General features: G+C 44.2%; 1 protein-coding gene across 11 annotated transcripts in view; it reads left to right on the forward strand.

Moving 5' to 3' along the window:
• LOC135242406 (NACHT, LRR and PYD domains-containing protein 3-like) overlaps positions 1–18,307 on the forward strand; it is a 50,247-nt gene that overhangs the window by 30,148 nt on the left and 1,792 nt on the right. For all 11 annotated transcript variants that reach the window (XM_064313468.1, XM_064313469.1, XM_064313467.1 and 8 more), the window contains 4 exons: positions 1,923–2,096; positions 5,506–5,679; positions 16,929–17,090; positions 18,038–18,084. In XM_064313468.1, the coding sequence (XP_064169538.1) occupies positions 1,923–2,096; positions 5,506–5,679; positions 16,929–17,090; positions 18,038–18,084 (557 nt within the window). The remainder of the gene's footprint in view (positions 1–1,922; positions 2,097–5,505; positions 5,680–16,928; positions 17,091–18,037; positions 18,085–18,307) is intronic.

The raw sequence follows: 18,307 nt of genomic DNA on the forward strand, positions 1-18,307 counted from the left end.
CTAGAACCGGAAAACATGATAGTGGAGAATAGGAGCAGACGCATATGTCCCAGCAGGCTTTGCATATGAGGAAATAACAACAGTGTGAGAGAAATTAGGATGAAATTATGAAATTGCGTAGTTGAAACAATATGTTTTTAGCAGAATGGGCATGTAGGTGAAGGTTGACATGATCATGGAGTATAGTGCGAAGTAAATGGAGTGACCATGAGCGAGCTTATATTCCTTATCTAACGGTATATATAACAGTCGCTATAAAACACCAGCTGTTAAAGTGGAGGGTTAAGTAACGTGTGAAATCTATTGCACTGCTGTGTTTTTTTCATGTTCAGTACTAGTAGTTATAATTATGAGAGAATCATGTTTTTAAATGTAATGTTTTAATGGGGAGTTGCAGAACGTACATACGTAGTAATTGTTTGTATGTGGCTAGATAGAGAACAGGGCGAGGTAACATGAATGTAGAAATGTGGCGTTTGCTGATAAGAAGGTTTTGTACGGTAGCCAAGTGAAGAAATATAGTTAGTAGAAATGGCAGAGTGGTGAACCGGTGTAACTTTTAAATAAAATAAATACATTTGCCGTCATGAAATGCATATGGGTGGCCGTGAGTGAGTTTTGGTAAAGAAAATATAAAAGCGTAAGAAAACGTTAGTGTAAAGGAGGAAATTATCTGCCTGAGGGCGAGGCGGGATTCAATCCTTAAACCGGAGGTTTACCAGTCTGTGACTTTGTTAGTGCAGCACCATGACATAGCTATGCAATGCGTGAAATATCATTAGCAAACCTGTCCGTGGTTTTAAAGAAGAACACAGGCCAGTAAGCACAGAAGAGCTCCCGTTGAATCCATATGGCTTTGCAATATTGTAGCCATTTAATAACTGAACGTGCAGACGGTACGTCATAATGCAGTGTATACGTTCGGTGAACGGCGGGTAGATATGGTGCAAAAGCAATAATTGAGAAGTAGTAGACAATTATTAGTGAGGGTAAAAGCAGGTTAAAGAAATGTGTCCCTAGCTGGGTTTGAACTTAAGACCCCATGGCCCCAAGACTGCAACCTTACCCACTAGGCCACAGGCAGATTAACTGTTTGAAGTGGAAATGTTTCAGAGTAAGAAGGTATGGGTATTTTGCGTGTGTATGCAAGTTTTTGATTGGGTCGTGAGGGTGAGGATTTGGCTGATGTCGGTAAAATGTCCAATGGGGAGACATAACACTATTAGTTGTTAGTGGGATAGGCGGCAGGAAAAATAAGAATGAGAAGAAGAAGAAGGAGAAGGAGAAAACGCAAAATCCCCTTAATTTGGGGCTTTATTGTGTGGACATGTGAAGTTGTTTATGAATTCTGTCTGTTGAAATGGGGTCAGAATGTACAGAATTTACTGTTTTTAAGGGCTGAGTGTCTGTGGCTGTTGTGGTTATTTCTGTGGGGAACCCTGAAAAGTGCCAAACTCTCGGTGCTGTATAGGTATGGGGCGTAACTTGGCGGGATGGCATACCTGCCATCCCAATCTGCCTTTAGCTGTGTGCTAGCTTGCAATGCTGTGGGAAGCTTGTCACAGAAAAATAAAACTAAGAAGCAAACTCACTGTCCACTCTGATGGGAGTGTTTAGCCCAGAGAAAAAAGCATAGAAAAGGTAGATGGGCCCTTTGCCCCAATTCAGATAACTTACAGTATAACAAAAGGGGCCATTTGGGTCAGAATTGCATCTGTAGAACTGTCAGAGTTCAGTCCAGCAGGATGTCTAAATACTGCAGTTGGAGAGTGTAGCACAGACATCTTCCACAGAACATCATCAACCTTTAAATCCTCAATTTCACTCTTCATCACTGAACACTTTCATAGTTACATTTAACATCGTATGTTTTATGTGTACCTAATATAATTATATCATGATACTTCAACTATTCTTTGCAGACTGAACAGCTTTGGCCTCACACAGAAGTCCTGTGATATTGTGGCCTCAGCTCTCCAGTCATCAAACTCACCCCTGACAGATCTGGACCTCAGCTACAATAACCTAGGAGATTCAGGGGTGGAGCTGCTCTATGCTGGACTGATGAGTCCAAACTGTGAACTACAGAGACTGGGGTGAGTAGTGATATGTATTGTGTGATCTTAACTAAATAGAATTTGTAATTATGGTTCTATACAGTGAAATATTAAAAAGCTGTTTCTCAGTTTACTCCTCTGTCCAGCAGCATTCTTTCTTTGCCCATATATACCTTATTCCTCTATCACAACAAGCAAATAAAAGCAGGATAAAACCTTATGAGGGTTGCCAGGTTTGTGATTTCTGAGCAGAATGTAAGGTGTCAATGGAGTCTGTAGGATCCAATCACAGGTGATGACTGGATGCTGAATGTCTGATTGACATGGTATAAGATTGACCACCTGTATTGTAAAATGTTTCAAGTCTGTCACACATTGCAGTCTTCATCCATCTCCATTATTCACTACCTGCTATGAACTCCATACATTTATCCCATTCTCTTTCACACCCTGACCTTTTGAGGTCAAAGGTGAGTTTTACTCCTTCATCACATACCTGTGTAAATGGTAAATGGACTTTATTTATGTAGCGCTTTTATCCAAAGTTGTTTACAATTGATGCCTCTCATTCACACACACACACCAATGGTGAAAGGCTGCCATGCAAGGTACCAATCAGTTCGTTGGGAGCAATTAGGGGTTAGGTGTCTTGCTCAGGGACACTTCGACACACCCAGGGCGGGGGATCGAACCGGCAACCCTCCGACTGCCAGACAACCACTCTTACCTCCTGAGCTGTGTCGCCCCATAGCACTTGTGTGCGCTGCAGGATTGTGCTGTTTCTGAAAGGACTGTGAATAAAATGGGATTTTATTCTGCTGGTAAATCCAGACATCAACTCTTGGTGACAGTGTCTGTGTGTACAGCTTGGGGGGAGAAAATTGTTCTGTTTTAGAATGGCCCATTCAGAGTCGAGACCTTAATCCAAATTATATGTTGTGGCATAACCTGAAGAAGGCTGCTCATGAAAAAAAATCCAAGAAACATGAAGGAACTGAAGCAGTTTTGTGAAGAGGAATGGTTTAGAATTGCTCTTAACCATTGTGGATGTCTGATTGACAGCTATAGTGATGGACAAGCAAGGATTAATTAAGAATATGTTTATTTTCTGAATCCAGCGGCTCCAACAGTAAATGCACTTGCTAAAATGTTCAGCACTCTGAATACTGAATACAAGCGATATTGCGTGCTAGAGCCCCTCACTTAACCTACATGTAAAATATATTTTATTTGATTTAATTTAATAATTATGTTTAAAATTAGAATTATTAATTAAATCGCCAAATTCATTGATAGGTCAGTCTACAGTGCACTGGTAGAATCAACCAACAAGTCAAAACAAGCTGTATATCTGGTTTCAAGACTAAATAATTGAATTTAGTAAGAAGCAATCAATTAGATTAATTAATTGAAATCATACATTCTTTATTGAATGCAGGCACACTACTTCTAAATTACAAAACAGAAGATATACAACAAAACATTAAACAGTTGATTATAAAATACCAGAAAAAAGAGAGAGAGACAGATAAGCCAGACCTTGCCAAGGTATCACCCACTTCCAGTACAAGTGCCACAGGATGAAAGGAAACCAGCTAAAAACACACAACCAATGAACCACCACCAAAATAAAAAGAGGAAAACTCTTCTTCAAGGCACAACAACCTTTTTCCTTTGGCAATCTTAAATACCTTACCCAGCATGGCTTGAGGATGTTTGCCCTGATTGAGTGATGCCGGGTTAAGGTTTAGGAGAAAAAATTGCATTCAAACTAAAAGTAATGGGAAATGTTAGGGTCTCCAACCCCCAATATGGTGTCCGGTGTCATCTGGTTTGTCTCTTCTGAGGAGGTGAGACCCATAGATTGTCTGCCTAGATTAGGGTATCAGTGGAATTTAAATTTGCCCCAATCACATTTGCTTTGATGCTTGTGACAGGGAGACCAGGCCACATTCTTATTCACTGTTTCCCTCTCTAAGGCCAAAATCTAAACACTACATATCCTACAATAGGAAACATTTGTTGGAGGTTATTGCTGCTAAAAAGGTCCGAACAGTTACTATCTACAAGGGAAAGGGAGACTGTGAGAGGAGGATGGAAACTGGTCCAATCAAATTTGCTGTTACACAAAGCAGCGTGCATCTGTGTTTTTGTATTCTTTATTGGTCGCACTTGTCAATCCAGTAGTCAATGACAGGTTAATATTAATGATAGGTAAAGCTGATTAGACGATTCAGCTGTGACCCCACGTCTGCTCCTCGTTATTAGGCATTTTTATACAGTAAAGAATTCAGACCATCTATCAACAGTGGTCTTGTTTTGAAACAGTTGGCTCAACTGATCAATCAGAATGGAATACTGCGCAGCGTGTAATAACTATTTCAATTCAATAAAAAATGTATTTGTATAGCGCTTTTTACAGAAAACTGTCACAAGGACACTTTACAGAGTAGGGAAAAGAGCACGCAGAGCAAACACCCGGCCTGAACACCCAAATAGCAAGTACATAAGGTAAATAAACTCCCAGTGTGGGGGAAGAACACTCAAACGGTGGAACCCCACTATAGAGGGGGAGCCCATCCTCCACTGGCCAGCCTGGTGTAAAGTAACAGTAGAATGGAATGTAGCAGAAATGCTACAAGGGATCTATCACTGCAGATAAAATGGGTTAAGCAGGTTACAGTTAGTCTTAGGCTAGCTCTGCTAGCCATGTTGGTTTATGGGTTAGGTAATGTTAAGTTAGGTTAGGTTAAACATATATTAGCTGAGTGTTAATAGTTATTGTCAGGTAATTGTGTTTTGCAGCTGTGTAATTATAAATATATTTTCTAAGAATGAACTAGCTGAAGTAACCGTAAATGGCGTGAGCTGCCATAGCCATGGTATCCAAATGACTCTACTAACTGGCACATTGTAAACAGTGTTGTCATGGTTACCACCGCATTCCTTTGGCGAAAGGTAAAGAAGGAAGAGCAAGATTTTGTATTGAATGCTTTTCAGTTCACTTTAATAAATATTTAAAAATGAATGGCAAGAATACAAACATAATTTATAATTAGTTGTACTGAAATTATTTGATAACGTGATGGTTACAAGATTTGGAAGAAAACTATTTCATAATAACAGTGTTACATTTAGCTGAAGGGTTTTACGTGTACAATCTAACATTTCTATTTATCAATTCATAGTGATGACTGTTGAATGTTTTAAAAATGTATTTATGTTTGTGGAATAAAGAACATTTCAGGTGAGGTACCACAGTGAGCATACTAATGCTGCTTTTATGTTTGCAAATGGAATTAATATGTTTGCAAATCAGATTGTGTCCCATATCATCAGATCATTATATGGAAAGGGTTTGGCAGAGAAATCCTTGCAGTAGGCTGCAAACACAATGCTGATGCACAGTGTGTGTGTGTTGGTGTTTATGTGTGTGGTCTGTCTACAGGCTGGGTTGGTGTAAACTCACAGAGGGCTGCTGTGATGTTCTGGCCTCAGTCCTGTGTTCTCCTCCCTCAAAGCTGAGAGATTTGGAGCTCAGGGACAATGAGCTGCAGGATTCAGGAGTGAGAGCGCTCTCTGCTGGACTGAAGGACCCACACTGTAAACTGCACAGACTGGGGTGAGTACAAACCATAGACCGTATAAAGATATGGAGGAAGTGCTTCATGATGTCACCCACTGATTTGCAATGGTTAGTGCTCACTGGTGCATGAAGCCCAAACTAGGGTGCAGCCATTGCCCGTTGCAACCAATGCAAGCGCAGTGGAGCAAAAGAGTGGAGTCCATGACTACGGGGAAATTCCACCCCAACTACCTTACATGGTAATTAGACACGCTCACGTCTGAAATACGAGCGTGTCCGGGCAACCACAGAACTGTAATCAACAGCTCATTGAGAGAGGATTCTCCTAGTACATCCGTGCTGAAATGCTGATATTTTGCCAGATCTCGCTGACTTGTATTGATGGTATCCACACAGACCAGCGGTAATTTTAGGTGAAAAATGTTACCCGAACACTCATTTGAATGTTATGTCAGTAACCTAGCTATTTTAATACGGTCTATGGTGCAACCACAGAACCGTAGTCAAGAGCTCGTAGCAAGAGGACCTTCTTTGTACTACCGTGCTGAAACGCTGTTATTTAGCCAGATCTCGCTGACCTGTAAGAATCCACAGCCCTGGATGTTTTTGGGACAAAGACTTATGTACTGGAAAACTAAAAATATATGATTACATTGAACTACAAAAAGTCCACATACTACAACGATGAATATATGTGCAACATCAACAATTAATTACCAACTGTCATAACATTTAAAAAAGTTAATTGTGCAAGATACATTTAGTGTTTGGATATTTACATAGATAGATAAATTAGATCACTAGCTTGACACATCTAGCTAGTCTATCATCTATCTATCAACATCTATCATCTTGCACATTGGTAGCAGATGCTATCAGCTTCATGAGCTTGACAGTCTAAAGATTTAATACATTTACATATTTAAACAATCTGACATAACTTATTTTGTATTGCACGCGCAACTTGAGCAGCAGAAGAAAGCTGCAAACCTTGTTGCTTATGGGGGCACCAGGATTGAGACCAATTGGTTACACTGTCATGCTGCTTAAAGGCGCAGCACCACTTGTTACTTTCTTCATAGTGGACAGAGAGGTGCAACCACTGCTAGGATTTTGTGCGTGCATGAACATGGGAATCGTCAAAATGAGTCCTTATGTCCATCAAGTCACCATGGAGAGCAACACAGACTTCAGCACACAGATTCTCACACAGTACAAAGACCAATTCAGTGACGAGCTTGGAGAACTCCCAGTCACATATTCCATGACGGTGGATCCCAGCATACAGCCTGTGGTCTGGCCAGTCCACCGCATCCCTGTCGCGATGCAAGAAAGAGTCAAAGCTGAACTTGAACGCATGCAAAGCATAGGTGTCATAACACCAGTCACTGAGCCTACAGACTGGGTCTCTTCCATGGTAGCAGCACATAAGAAGGATGAGCAAGAAATCAGATTGCATCAATCCAAAAGACCTCAACACAGCATTGAAAAGGCCCCATCACCCCATACGCAGTGTTGAGGAGGTGGCAGCACAGATGTCAGGGGGAACAGTGTTCTCTGTCCTGGATGCGAAAAACTCTTTCTGGCAGATACCTCTCAACAAGAAATCCTCAATGTTGAGAACATTCAGCACTCCATTTGGGCGCTACAGATTTCTATGGATGCCTTTCGGCATTAACTCCGCAAGTGATGTGTTTCAGCGCTCTATGGAACAGCTGTTTGCAGGTTATCCATGCTCAGTCATCGTCGATGACATCATCATCGGAGGCCGTGGAGTAGCTGAACACGACGACAACTTGAAGAGGGTGCTCAAACGACTGAGAGAGGTTAACCTCAGGTTAAATCCGGATAAGTACAAATTTTGCCTAGACTAAGTAGGCTATGTAGGCCACATCTTCACAAGCGAAGGCCTAAAAGCTGACCCTTCTAAAACTGCAGCAATCACTGACATGCCAGTCCCCACAGACGTCACTTCACTACAGCATTTCCTTGGTATGGTTAATTACCTTGGCAAGTTCATCCAGAACTTCAGTGACATCGCAGTGCCACTGAGGAAACTGACCCACAAGGAGACTGCATGGTGCTGGTTCCAACAGCACCAGGGGGCATTTGACTGCCTCAAGTCATGCCTGTCCACCCCACCAGTATTGGCATACTACGATGTCAGGGAGCCAGTCACGCTTACCTGTGATGCGTCATGCTGTGGACTTGGAGCTGCATGCATGCAAATCAGCAGACCAGTAGCGTTTGCGTCGCGTACCCTCACGGACACAGAGACACGATATGCTCAAATAGAGAAGGAGCTTCTAGCTGTCGTGTTTGCCTGCACAAAATTCAAGGACTACGTATACAGAAAGCCCACAATCGTGGAAACTGATCACCAACCTCTGGTGACTATCCTCAAGAAGCCCATTCACATTGCCCCTGCCTGTCTCCAGAGAATGTTGCTCCGGCTGCAGAGCTACGACATCAGCTTGGTGTACAAAAAGGGTAAATACATGCATCTGGCGGATACTCTTTCAAGAGCTCCAAACACACAAGTCTCCCAGAACCCTGCTGAAAATTACGCTTTTGAAGTCATGCTGATGAGTTACATCTCCACAGCCCATCTCGAGGAACTCAGAAAGCACACAGCAGAGGATGAGGTGCTACAAACCCTCAGTGCAGTCATTCAATGAGGATGGCTCACCAGGAAAATCCAGCTCCAGCCTGCTGTAAATCTCTCCTTCCCTTACAGGGACAAACTTGCAGTGGAGGACGGGATCGTCATGAAAGGCCACAAAGCAGTCATCCCCTAGTCTCTGAGAGTATCATGAGCAACATTGTGCACAAAGGCCACCCAGGTGCTGAAGCAACCAAGCGCTGAGCTAGAAGCATAATCTTTTGGCTGACAATGTCAAACGACATCACCGCTCTCATATGCAGCGTGCAACAGCACCAAGTCTCACCAGCAAAAAGAACCTCTTCAACTTCACCCAGTTCCAGACCTCCCATGGTCCACAGTGACCACAGACATCTTCGACTGGCGTGGCAAACATTACCAAGTGCTTGTGGATTCATATTCCGGATGGTTTGAAATCGACCTTCTCCGTGACATGACATCATCAGCTGTGATCTCCAAATTGAAGAGACACTTCTCGGTCCATGGTACACCGCACACACTCTTCTCTGACAATGTTAGGCAATACACCAGTCAGCATTTCAAAGATTTTGCTGAACAATGGGATTTCATGCATGCCACCAGCAGCCCTGAGTTTCACCAGTCAAATGGGCTTGCGGAGAGAGCGGTTCGCAGTGCCAAGCAGCTGATGGAGAAATCTCACAGAGATGGAACTAACGTCTTCCTCAATCTCCTGAACCTCAGAAACATTCCCCATGATCCAACATTAGGCTCCCCCGCTGAACGTCTGATGTCACGACAGACACACGCAGCCATTCGGTGAGTACCAAACTACTGGAACCAGCCCTGAAGAACGCCCAGCAAGTCAACGCCCAACTCCTCAACAAAAGGCTCACTCTAAAGCGCCACTACAATAAGTCACGTTGCCCACTACAGCCTTTAGCAGAGGGACAAGTGGTCCGAATGCAGACCCCCAAAGGATACGACCAACTTGGGACTGTGAAGGAGATGAGCAAGGAGGAACATACAGGAGGAATCGCCGCCACATCCTTCCTGTTGCAGAGCTGCTGCCGCCACAGCTCCACGCAGAGGACCCAGACTCCCAGAACACCAGCCCCTCCACGATGGACAGTGTTCCCACCGCACCACAAACACCAGAGCCAAACGACATGCAATCACAACACGCGTCCCCTCTCCGGCCAACAATGCACCTGCAGACTAAACCCCAAATATATGCAGTAAAAAAATAAAAATAAAAAAATCTATGGGCTGCTATACTTTCCTGTGTATAATGTGGTTTAAGTAAATAATTTGTTTCATGCAGTCCCCTCCAAAAGTATTGGAACAGCAAGGTCAATTCCTTTGTTTTTGCTATACACTGAAGACAATTGAGTTTGAGGTCAAAAGATGTACATGAGATGACAGATCCGAATTTCAGCTTTTATTTCCTGGTATTTTTTATCTAGATTTGTTAAACAACTTAGAACATATCACCTTTTGTATCAGACAACCCAATTTTTAGGTGAGCAAAAGTATTGGAACATGTGACTGACAGATGTTTCTTGTTGCCCAGATGTGTCCTGTTAGATTGATTGCTTAAACAATAAATAGTTCTGAATGTCTACTCTTGGTTTTAGCCTTGGGTTTTGCCTGTGAAAACTGCATTTGTGTTATAAAAGATAAACTAACATGAAGACCAGAGAGCTGTCTGGGAGAAAAGCAAGCTTAGAAAAGAGGGGAAATCAATCAGAGCCATTGCACAAGCATTGGGGATAGCTTGTACGACAACTTGGAATCTCCTGAAAAAGAAAGAAACCGCTGGCGTACTGAGCAACAGATATCGAACAGGTCGACCAAGGAAAACAACAGCAGTTGATGACAGAAACATTGTGAAAGCTGTGAAGAAAAACCTCAAAACATCAGTCAGTGACATCAGTCTCCACAGGACAGGGGTGAAGGTATCTCAATCAACTGTTCGAAGAAGATTTAGAGAACAGCAATATAGAGGCTATACCACAAGATGCAAACCACTCATCAGTAGTAAGAATCGGAAGACGAGATTACAATTTGCAGAGAAGTACAGAGATGAGCCACAAAAGTTCTGGAACAAAGCTTTATGGACTGATGAAACCAAGGATAACCTCTACCAAAGTGATGGAAAGGCCAAAGTGTGGAGAAAGAAGGGATCTGCTCATGATCCAAAACATATAAGCTCATCTGTGAAGGAAGTGTCATGGCTTGGGCTTGCATGGCTGCTTCTGGAGTGGGCTCACTCATCTTTATTGATGATGTAACTCATGATGGTAGCAGCAGGATGAATTCAGAAGTCTACAAAAACATTCTTTCTGCAAACATATGGAGAAATGCGTCCAAACTAATTGGGAGGAACTTCATCATACAGCAAGACAATGACCCAAAACACACTGCCAACACAACAAAGGATTTCATTAGGGAGAAAAAGTGGAAGGTTTTAGACTGGCTAAGTCAATCACCAGACCTTAAGCCAACTGAGCATGCATTTCACCTCCTGAAGAGGAGATTGAAGGGAAAACCCCCCCGAAACAAACAACAACTGAAAGAGGCTGCAGTAAAATCCTGGAAAAGTATCACAAAAGAAGAATGCAACAGTTTGGTGATGTCAATGGGTCGCAGGCTTGATGCAGTTATTGCAAGCAAATATTAAGTGTTATTTGCTTTCATTTACTTAAATGCTCTCTGTTCCAATACTTTTGCTCACCTAAAAATTGGATGGTTTGATACCAAAGGTGCTATGTTCTAAGTAGTTTAACACATCTAGGTGTAAATACCAGGAAATAAAAGCTGAAATCCTGAACTCTTGTCTCATGTTCATCTTTTTATCTCAACCCCAAATGTATTCAGTGTATTGCAAAAACAAAGGAATTGGCCTTGCTGTTACAATACTTTTGGAGGGGACTGTATGTGAGGTGTGAGCTAAAGAAAAGGGATGTATATCATTTGGTTGAATGATTGTCCTGTTTGTTTGCTGTGAGCCACCGTACCTTTACAGTCTCTTCACATCCTCTTCCGTAAGATAGGTCGGTAGAGAAGCTAATATAAATAAAAATGCCACTCAAAAATCGTATTCCATCATAGCAACAAGATAAATCAACAATAGCCCTAAGATATGCCAACAGCAGTGAAAACGCTGCTCACTGAATAACAAAATAAACGAGACACATTTTTAAAAAATGATACCATGTCATTCTACAGTCAACATCTGGGACTAAATATTGAATAAATATACAACCTTACTGTTGGTTTTACGTGTAGAGATGCCCCTTTTGAGACTGAGTGGTCATATATTGTCTTGGACAGTCCGTTTGTGAAATATATGCGCATTTGTGATACCTGGGTACCTTCCAAAATAAACTTTTCCATTTTCCTTATGCAGTTGATCTTGTGGCACCCTTTCTGCATAACCCTTCTTAATCATTTCTCTCATGAAGCCTTTGTAGTCCTTGTAATAGGCTTCATCCTTTTTAAATTTTTTAAGGAGGCTTAGAGCACGCTGCACTGCCATTTGTTGATTGTTAGGCATCATGACATTACATTACATTACATTATAGATTCTTAGCAGACGCTCTTATCCAGAGCGACTTACAACAAGTGCATTACAAAACTCAGAGACAAGCGCTTTACAACATTCCTGCAAGAGAGCTACAATAGGTATAACTTTGCAAAAAGTGTGAATTGTACCCTTTTTTTTTTTTTTTTTTTCTAAATATATATAAATTCCCACCCCCCACCCACCTAGTTGTAGATGAACCTAGTTACATGAAAATAACATGACGTGTGGTTACTCAGTTGAGGTTTAATGGATGTTAGAGGGTATGGGGGGTGATGAGGTGAGATGTAGCTTGAAGAGGTGAGTCTTCAGTCTACGTTTGAAGACGGCCAGGGTCTCTGCTGTTCTGACTTGCACAGGAAGGTCATTCCACCACCGTGGGGCTAGAACAGACAGGAGGCGTGACCGGGTGCTGGTGCGAGCCGGGGCAGGGACCAGGCGACATGTGGCAGCAGAACGGAGAGGTCTAGCTGGGGTGTAGGGTCTGATGAGTTGACGTAGATAGGGAGGGGCTGACCCCCTGGCTGCTTTGAAGGCAAGCACTAATGTTTTAAATTTGATGCGAGCCATCACGGGGAGCCAGTGGAGGGTGGTGAGCAGGGGGTAACGTGGGAATGTCTGGGGAGGTTGAAGACCAGACGCGCTGCTGCGTTCTGGATGAGTTGCAGGGGTCTGATAGATGATGCTGGGAGGCCAGCAAGCAGGGAGTTACAGTAGTCCAGGCGGGACAGGACCACTGCCTGGACGAGGAGTTGGGTCGAGTAAGTTGTGAGGAAGGGGCGGATCCTCCGGATGTTATACAGGAAGAACCTGCATGAACGTGTCACTGCTGAAATGTGCTCGGTGAGGGACAGTCTGTTGTCCATCACCACGCCAAGGTTTCTAGTTGAGGGTGATGGTGTGAGGATGGTATTACCTAGGGAGATAGAGAGATCAGAGAGAGGGAGTTAAGAGCCGGAATATAAATGAGCTCTGTCTTACCTGGATTGAGCTTGAGATGGTGGCGGACCATCCAGCTCTGAATATCACTCAGGCAGGCAGTGATGCGGGCTGAGACCTGTGTGTCAGAGGGTGGGAAGGAGAGAAACAGTTGTGTGTCATCAGCATAGCAATGGTAAGACATACCATGAGCTGTGATGACAGGGCCAAGGGACTGGGTGTAGAGAGAGAAGAGGAGAGGACCAAGGACCGAGCCCTGTGGGACTCCGGTGGTGAGGGGGTGTGGCGCAGATACTTTACCAGCCCAGGCTACCTGGAAGGAGCGATCTGAGAGGTAAGACTCAATCCAATTGAGGACTGTGCCACAGATCCCCATTGCAGATAGGGAGGACAGGAGGGTGGGGTGGTCGACTGTGTCGAAGGCTGCCGATAGGTCCAGAAGTAATAAGACGGAGGAGAGGGAGGCTGCTCGGGCTGCGTGGAGAGCTTCGTTGACAGAGAGGAGTGCGGTCTCTGTCGAGTGGCCTGGTCTGAATCCAGACTGATGGGGATCGAGGAGCTCATTCTGTGAAAGAAACACAGAGAGTTGATTTGATGCAGCACGTTCAATGGTTTTTGACAGAAATGGAAGAGAGATACCGGTCTGTAGTTCCCAATGATGGAGGGGTCTAGTGTAGTCTTTTTCAGGAGGGGGGAGATGAGGGCCTTCTTGAAGGTTGACGGGAAGCAGCCGGATGTCAGGGAGGAGTTAACCAGGGAGGTGATGAATGGGAGAATCTCGGGTGAGATTGCCTGGAGGAGTGGTGAGGGAATGGGGTCAAGGGCGCAGGTTGTGGGGCGATGGGAAAGTAGGAGTTGTGAAACCTCAGAATCGGTGAGGGGAGAGAAGTCGGAGAAACAAGGGGAAATGGTGAGGGAGGGGAGAGTACAGGTTGAGGGGTGGGGAGTTGGGAGCCAGTGACCGTAAGCAGAGGAGTGGAGAGACAGGGGGAGGGGAGCATAGGGTGAGGTGGAGTGCAGAAGGAGTTGCGGATGACTGCAATCTTCTCGTCAAAGAAGGTTGCAAAGTCGTCAGCAGTGAGCGAGGACTGAGGGCGTGCAGATGGCTGGCTGAGGAGAGAGGAAAAAACAGAAAACAGTTGCCGAGGGTTAGAACGGTAGTTATGGATTTTGGTTTGATAGTAGTTTACCTTGGCAGCAGTCACCGTGGAGGAGAACGCTGCAAGGAGGGATTGGTAGGCAGAGAGGTCTGAAGCATCTCTGGATGTCCTCCACTTCCTCTCTGCTGCACGGAGTCCAACCCTGGAGGTGCGTATGGCATTGGACATCCACGGGCGGGGAGGAGATGGACGTGTTGGCCTAGAGACAGTGGGGCAGAGGGAGTCAAGAGCAGATGTAAGGGAGGAAAGTAGGGAGGTGGATGCAGAATCAGTGGGGAGGGTAGTGAAGGATTCGAGAGGAGGGAGGGCAGCAGTGACAGATGAAGCAAGAGAGGAGGTTGAGAGGGAGCAGAGATTGCGGCGGACAGATACAGTGGGTGTGGGGGGAGAAGGAGGGTGAGAGGGAGCAAGGGGGAGGGAGAAGGAAACGAAGTGGTGGTCAGAGGTGTGCAGAGGGGTTACAGTGATATCGGTGCAAGGGCTATTCCTCAGAAAAACCAGGTTGAGGAGGTTGCCCGCCTTGTGGGTAGGGGGAGATGACTGTAGGGAGAGGTCAAAGGAGTGGAGGAGATGTAGGACAGCTGAAGACTGAGATGTTTCCAGGTGGAGGTTGAAATCTCCAAGCAGGATCAGTGGGGTGCCGTCCTCAGGGAAAGAGCTGAGTAGGATATCCAGCTCATCGATGAAGTTTCCCAGTGGACCTGGGGGGCGATAAATGACAACAATGTATAGATTAGTTGGACAGGTGATTGAAACAGAATGGTATTCAAAACTGAATCGGGGTAGGTCAGAGAGAGATAGGGCTGAGTATTTCCAGGAGGGAGAGATTAGAAGACCAGTGCCACCACCACGGCCTGATGGTCGGGGAGTGTGGGAGAATGAAAAGAAAGAGGAGAGGGCAGCAGGGGTTGCAGTGTTCTCTGGGGTGATCCATGTCTCAGACATCCTTATTACGAAAAGGCAGTGGTAGGTAGTAATGACCATTTTTGAAAGTTATAGCGCTGGATGCGATGGCCATGAACTAGCAGTCTTCCTGTGACGTTTCCCTTTTATCCTCATAGAATCTTTCAGAGAAGTCCTGATTGTATTGTTTCAGCAGTAGTTCTTCCACATTTTCCACTGATAGTCTGTTTGCAGTTACTCTAGGACAGCCTACTTTATCCACTGTGGTGCAAACATGGAAGCCGCGTTTCCACCGCAGGAACTTTACCCCGGAACTAGGAACCTTTTGAGAAACTCAGTGCATTTCGACCACAGGAACTAGGGTCTAAATTAAGTTCCAGGAACTTTATTTTATAGTCCCTGCTCGGGGGGTAGTACTTTCCAAAAGTACCGGAACTTTTGGGGTGGGGCGCAAGTGCTGAAAATTTCCGATTAGTCGACTACTCGCAGTGTTTTATTTCAACCACCATTTTTAAAAATCTGCAGCCGCAAACCAATTTATTTTCATAATAACTTGAAATCAAACTTGTATGTTATGCGGCTCAGTAGCCTACTTTTGGTTATAGCCTGCCAACGTCTTGGAATTATATCATGTGTGCTTTTCTGTTCTTTTCTTGCTTTAGTATTCGTTTTATAAAATGTTCAGCAATCGTGCTGGGACAGCATATTACGTACCAAAACATTTGAACGGTTTAATTCGGTTGCTGAATATTTTCTTCCGGATTTTCTTTGTTAGCCCGTTGTAATTGACTCAAAACGTTTGATACAGTTATGTGAGGTAGGCCTATGCGGTAGTTCTGCATAATTTATATTGGTGATACAGTAAAAGCAAACTGGAAATCACCTTCCGCACTTTTTGTCAGGGTAAAATAACAGGTTAATTCTAGTAATCGTCCCTTTTGCTTTTTCAGACTGCCATAATTTTACTCTGCCATTCTTCAATTCCACAAAAAGACCAGGAAGACTATGGGCTAATTTATGGTGCATGGTTCGCATCTGGAGGGCACACTTCGCTGCTCGGCTAGCAGTAACTTTGAAGTAGATATTTAAATATTTAACTTTAAATATTGGGTAGCATTGCTTTGGAATACATCTTATTTAATTTGGGTGAAGCAAGATAGCCTATATTGTTTGTAGTACCATAACTTGGCGTCATTTTGATATCAATACTTTTAATGGCAGGCCTGGATTTTGGCAGTCTGAATGAATGAGTTATAGACAGTGTATGTCTTGTATGTGTGAGTAACTTGGCATTTTTGTACAGATGCTGGCAGACGCTCTTATCTAGAGCGATGTACAACAAAGTGTATAACCATAACCAGGACCAACTAGGACCAATGTTTTAAATTTGATGCGAGCCATAACAGGCAGCCAGTGGAGGGTAGTGAGCGGGGGAGTGACATGGTAGTGTCTGGGGAGGTTGAAAACCAGTCGAACTGCAGCATTCTGAATGAGTTGCAGGGGTCTGATGGCAGATGCCAGTAGACCAGCCAGAAGAGAGTTGCAGTAGTCCAGGCGGGATAGTACCATTGCTTGTACCAGGAGCTGGGTTGAGTAGGTCGTGAGAAGGGGGTGGATTCTCCGGATGTTGTACAGGAAAAATCTGCACTCCCGGCTTACCGCTGCAATGTTCTTGGAGAGGGACAACCTGCTGTCCATCACCACTCTGAGATTCTTGGCACAGGGTGATGATGTCACTAAGGTGTCCCCTAGGGAAATGGAAAAATTAAGGAGGGGAGAGGTTAGAGCAGGAATGAAGATTAGCTCCATCTTTCCTGGGTTGAGCTTCAGGTGCTGATTGTCCGTCCAGCTCTGGATGTCCTTCAGGCAAGCGGAGATGCGGGCAGGGACCTGTGTGTCCGATGGGGAGAAGGAGAGAAAGAGTTGTGTGTCGTCGGCATAACAGTGATATTTAATATTCAATGGTTTTATTATTCTATATTGAGCTGTAGATGGTTTTTAACACACTGCTATGTGTTTGACACACAGCCTTGTTAGTTTATATTAATGTAAGGTGTGTGTGTCTTTCTCTCTGCAGGCTGTCAGGCTGTAGAGTCACACAGAGAGGCTGTGATTCTCTGGCTTCAGCTCTGTGTTCAAACCCCTCACACCTGAGAGAGCTGGATCTGAGATACAATCACCCAGGAGACTCAGGAGTGAGAGCACTGTCTGCTGCTAAACTGGACACACTCACACTGCTGTAAGTACAGAGAGTTTCCACACTGCACCTCACGCACACACACACACACACACTCACACTGTTGTAAGTACAGTTACTCCACCACACAAGCACACATGCACACAAACACACACACTGTTACAATTGAATGTTTTAATGATAAGGGAAATGAGTGGGGTATGTGTAACAGAAATGTACTGCAGACTGACCAGTAACTCAAGTACCTATCTGCCTATGCAAATCTAACTGAAAGCTGGCAAGTCTTTGAAGGGTACTGGGCACGGGGCAGCTTTGAACGCTGAGCTTCAGACAGTTAGCCGATCGTCTGGAACCTGAAGTCTAAATAGCTTACCCCAAACGTAATGTACAATATCCACCCAGAGTACCTTCAGAAATAATAAAGGAAAAATAACAAAGTAGTATCCTGATGGAAGGATTTTTAGTCCAGCTGGGAACACACAAACTAACCTGAGTAGCTACATGGTGATCGGAGGAGAAAAGGAGTCGAGGTCGAGAATGAGTAAATCGTCAAACATGAGGAGCAAACAAAGCAGAGGGGCTAGGCGAGAATCGGAGTCGGATACGAGAGTGAATGGTCAAACACACAAAAATCACGGGGAAAACAAACTAGAAAGGCTGAGGCAAAATCGGTGTTGAAGGGAATGAATCAGTGGTCATACATGAGATCTAATCAGCAAACTACTAGAAGGGCTAGAAATCGGAATCAAACAAAATAGGGTCAAATACACTCAAATGAAGCAATCACTATACACAACACTCCCAGCACAAGTTCAAAGAGCTAGTCTCCATTGGCAGCTTTTTCTAACAGAGTAACCGGAGCCGCAAACTACCAATCAGATGACGAACTGGAAGGACGAAACACACGCGACTAAGACCAATGTAAACAAACTTACAATGGGGATCATAGCACACACACTCACACTCACTCTGTTCTGCTGTTCCTTCAGTGTGGACCATGGAGGACAGAACAGGACCAAACCAGGACCCAGGAAATGTGAGTCCATATCAACACAAAACACTTTCCATAGATACACTTTCTTGTGTATGTGTGTGTGTAAGAACAGGAACAAACCAGCACCCAGGAAATGTGAGTCTGTATCAACACAGGACACTTTACATAGATACACACTTTACTGTGTGTGTGTGTGTAAGAAAGAATCTCACATACACAAACTCTCAGGTACTATCACAGCTCTCTCTCTCTGTCTCACATATAA

This window comes from Anguilla rostrata, chromosome 16 (genome assembly GCF_018555375.3).
Source record: "Anguilla rostrata isolate EN2019 chromosome 16, ASM1855537v3, whole genome shotgun sequence".
Taxonomy (NCBI): domain Eukaryota; kingdom Metazoa; phylum Chordata; class Actinopteri; order Anguilliformes; family Anguillidae; genus Anguilla; species Anguilla rostrata.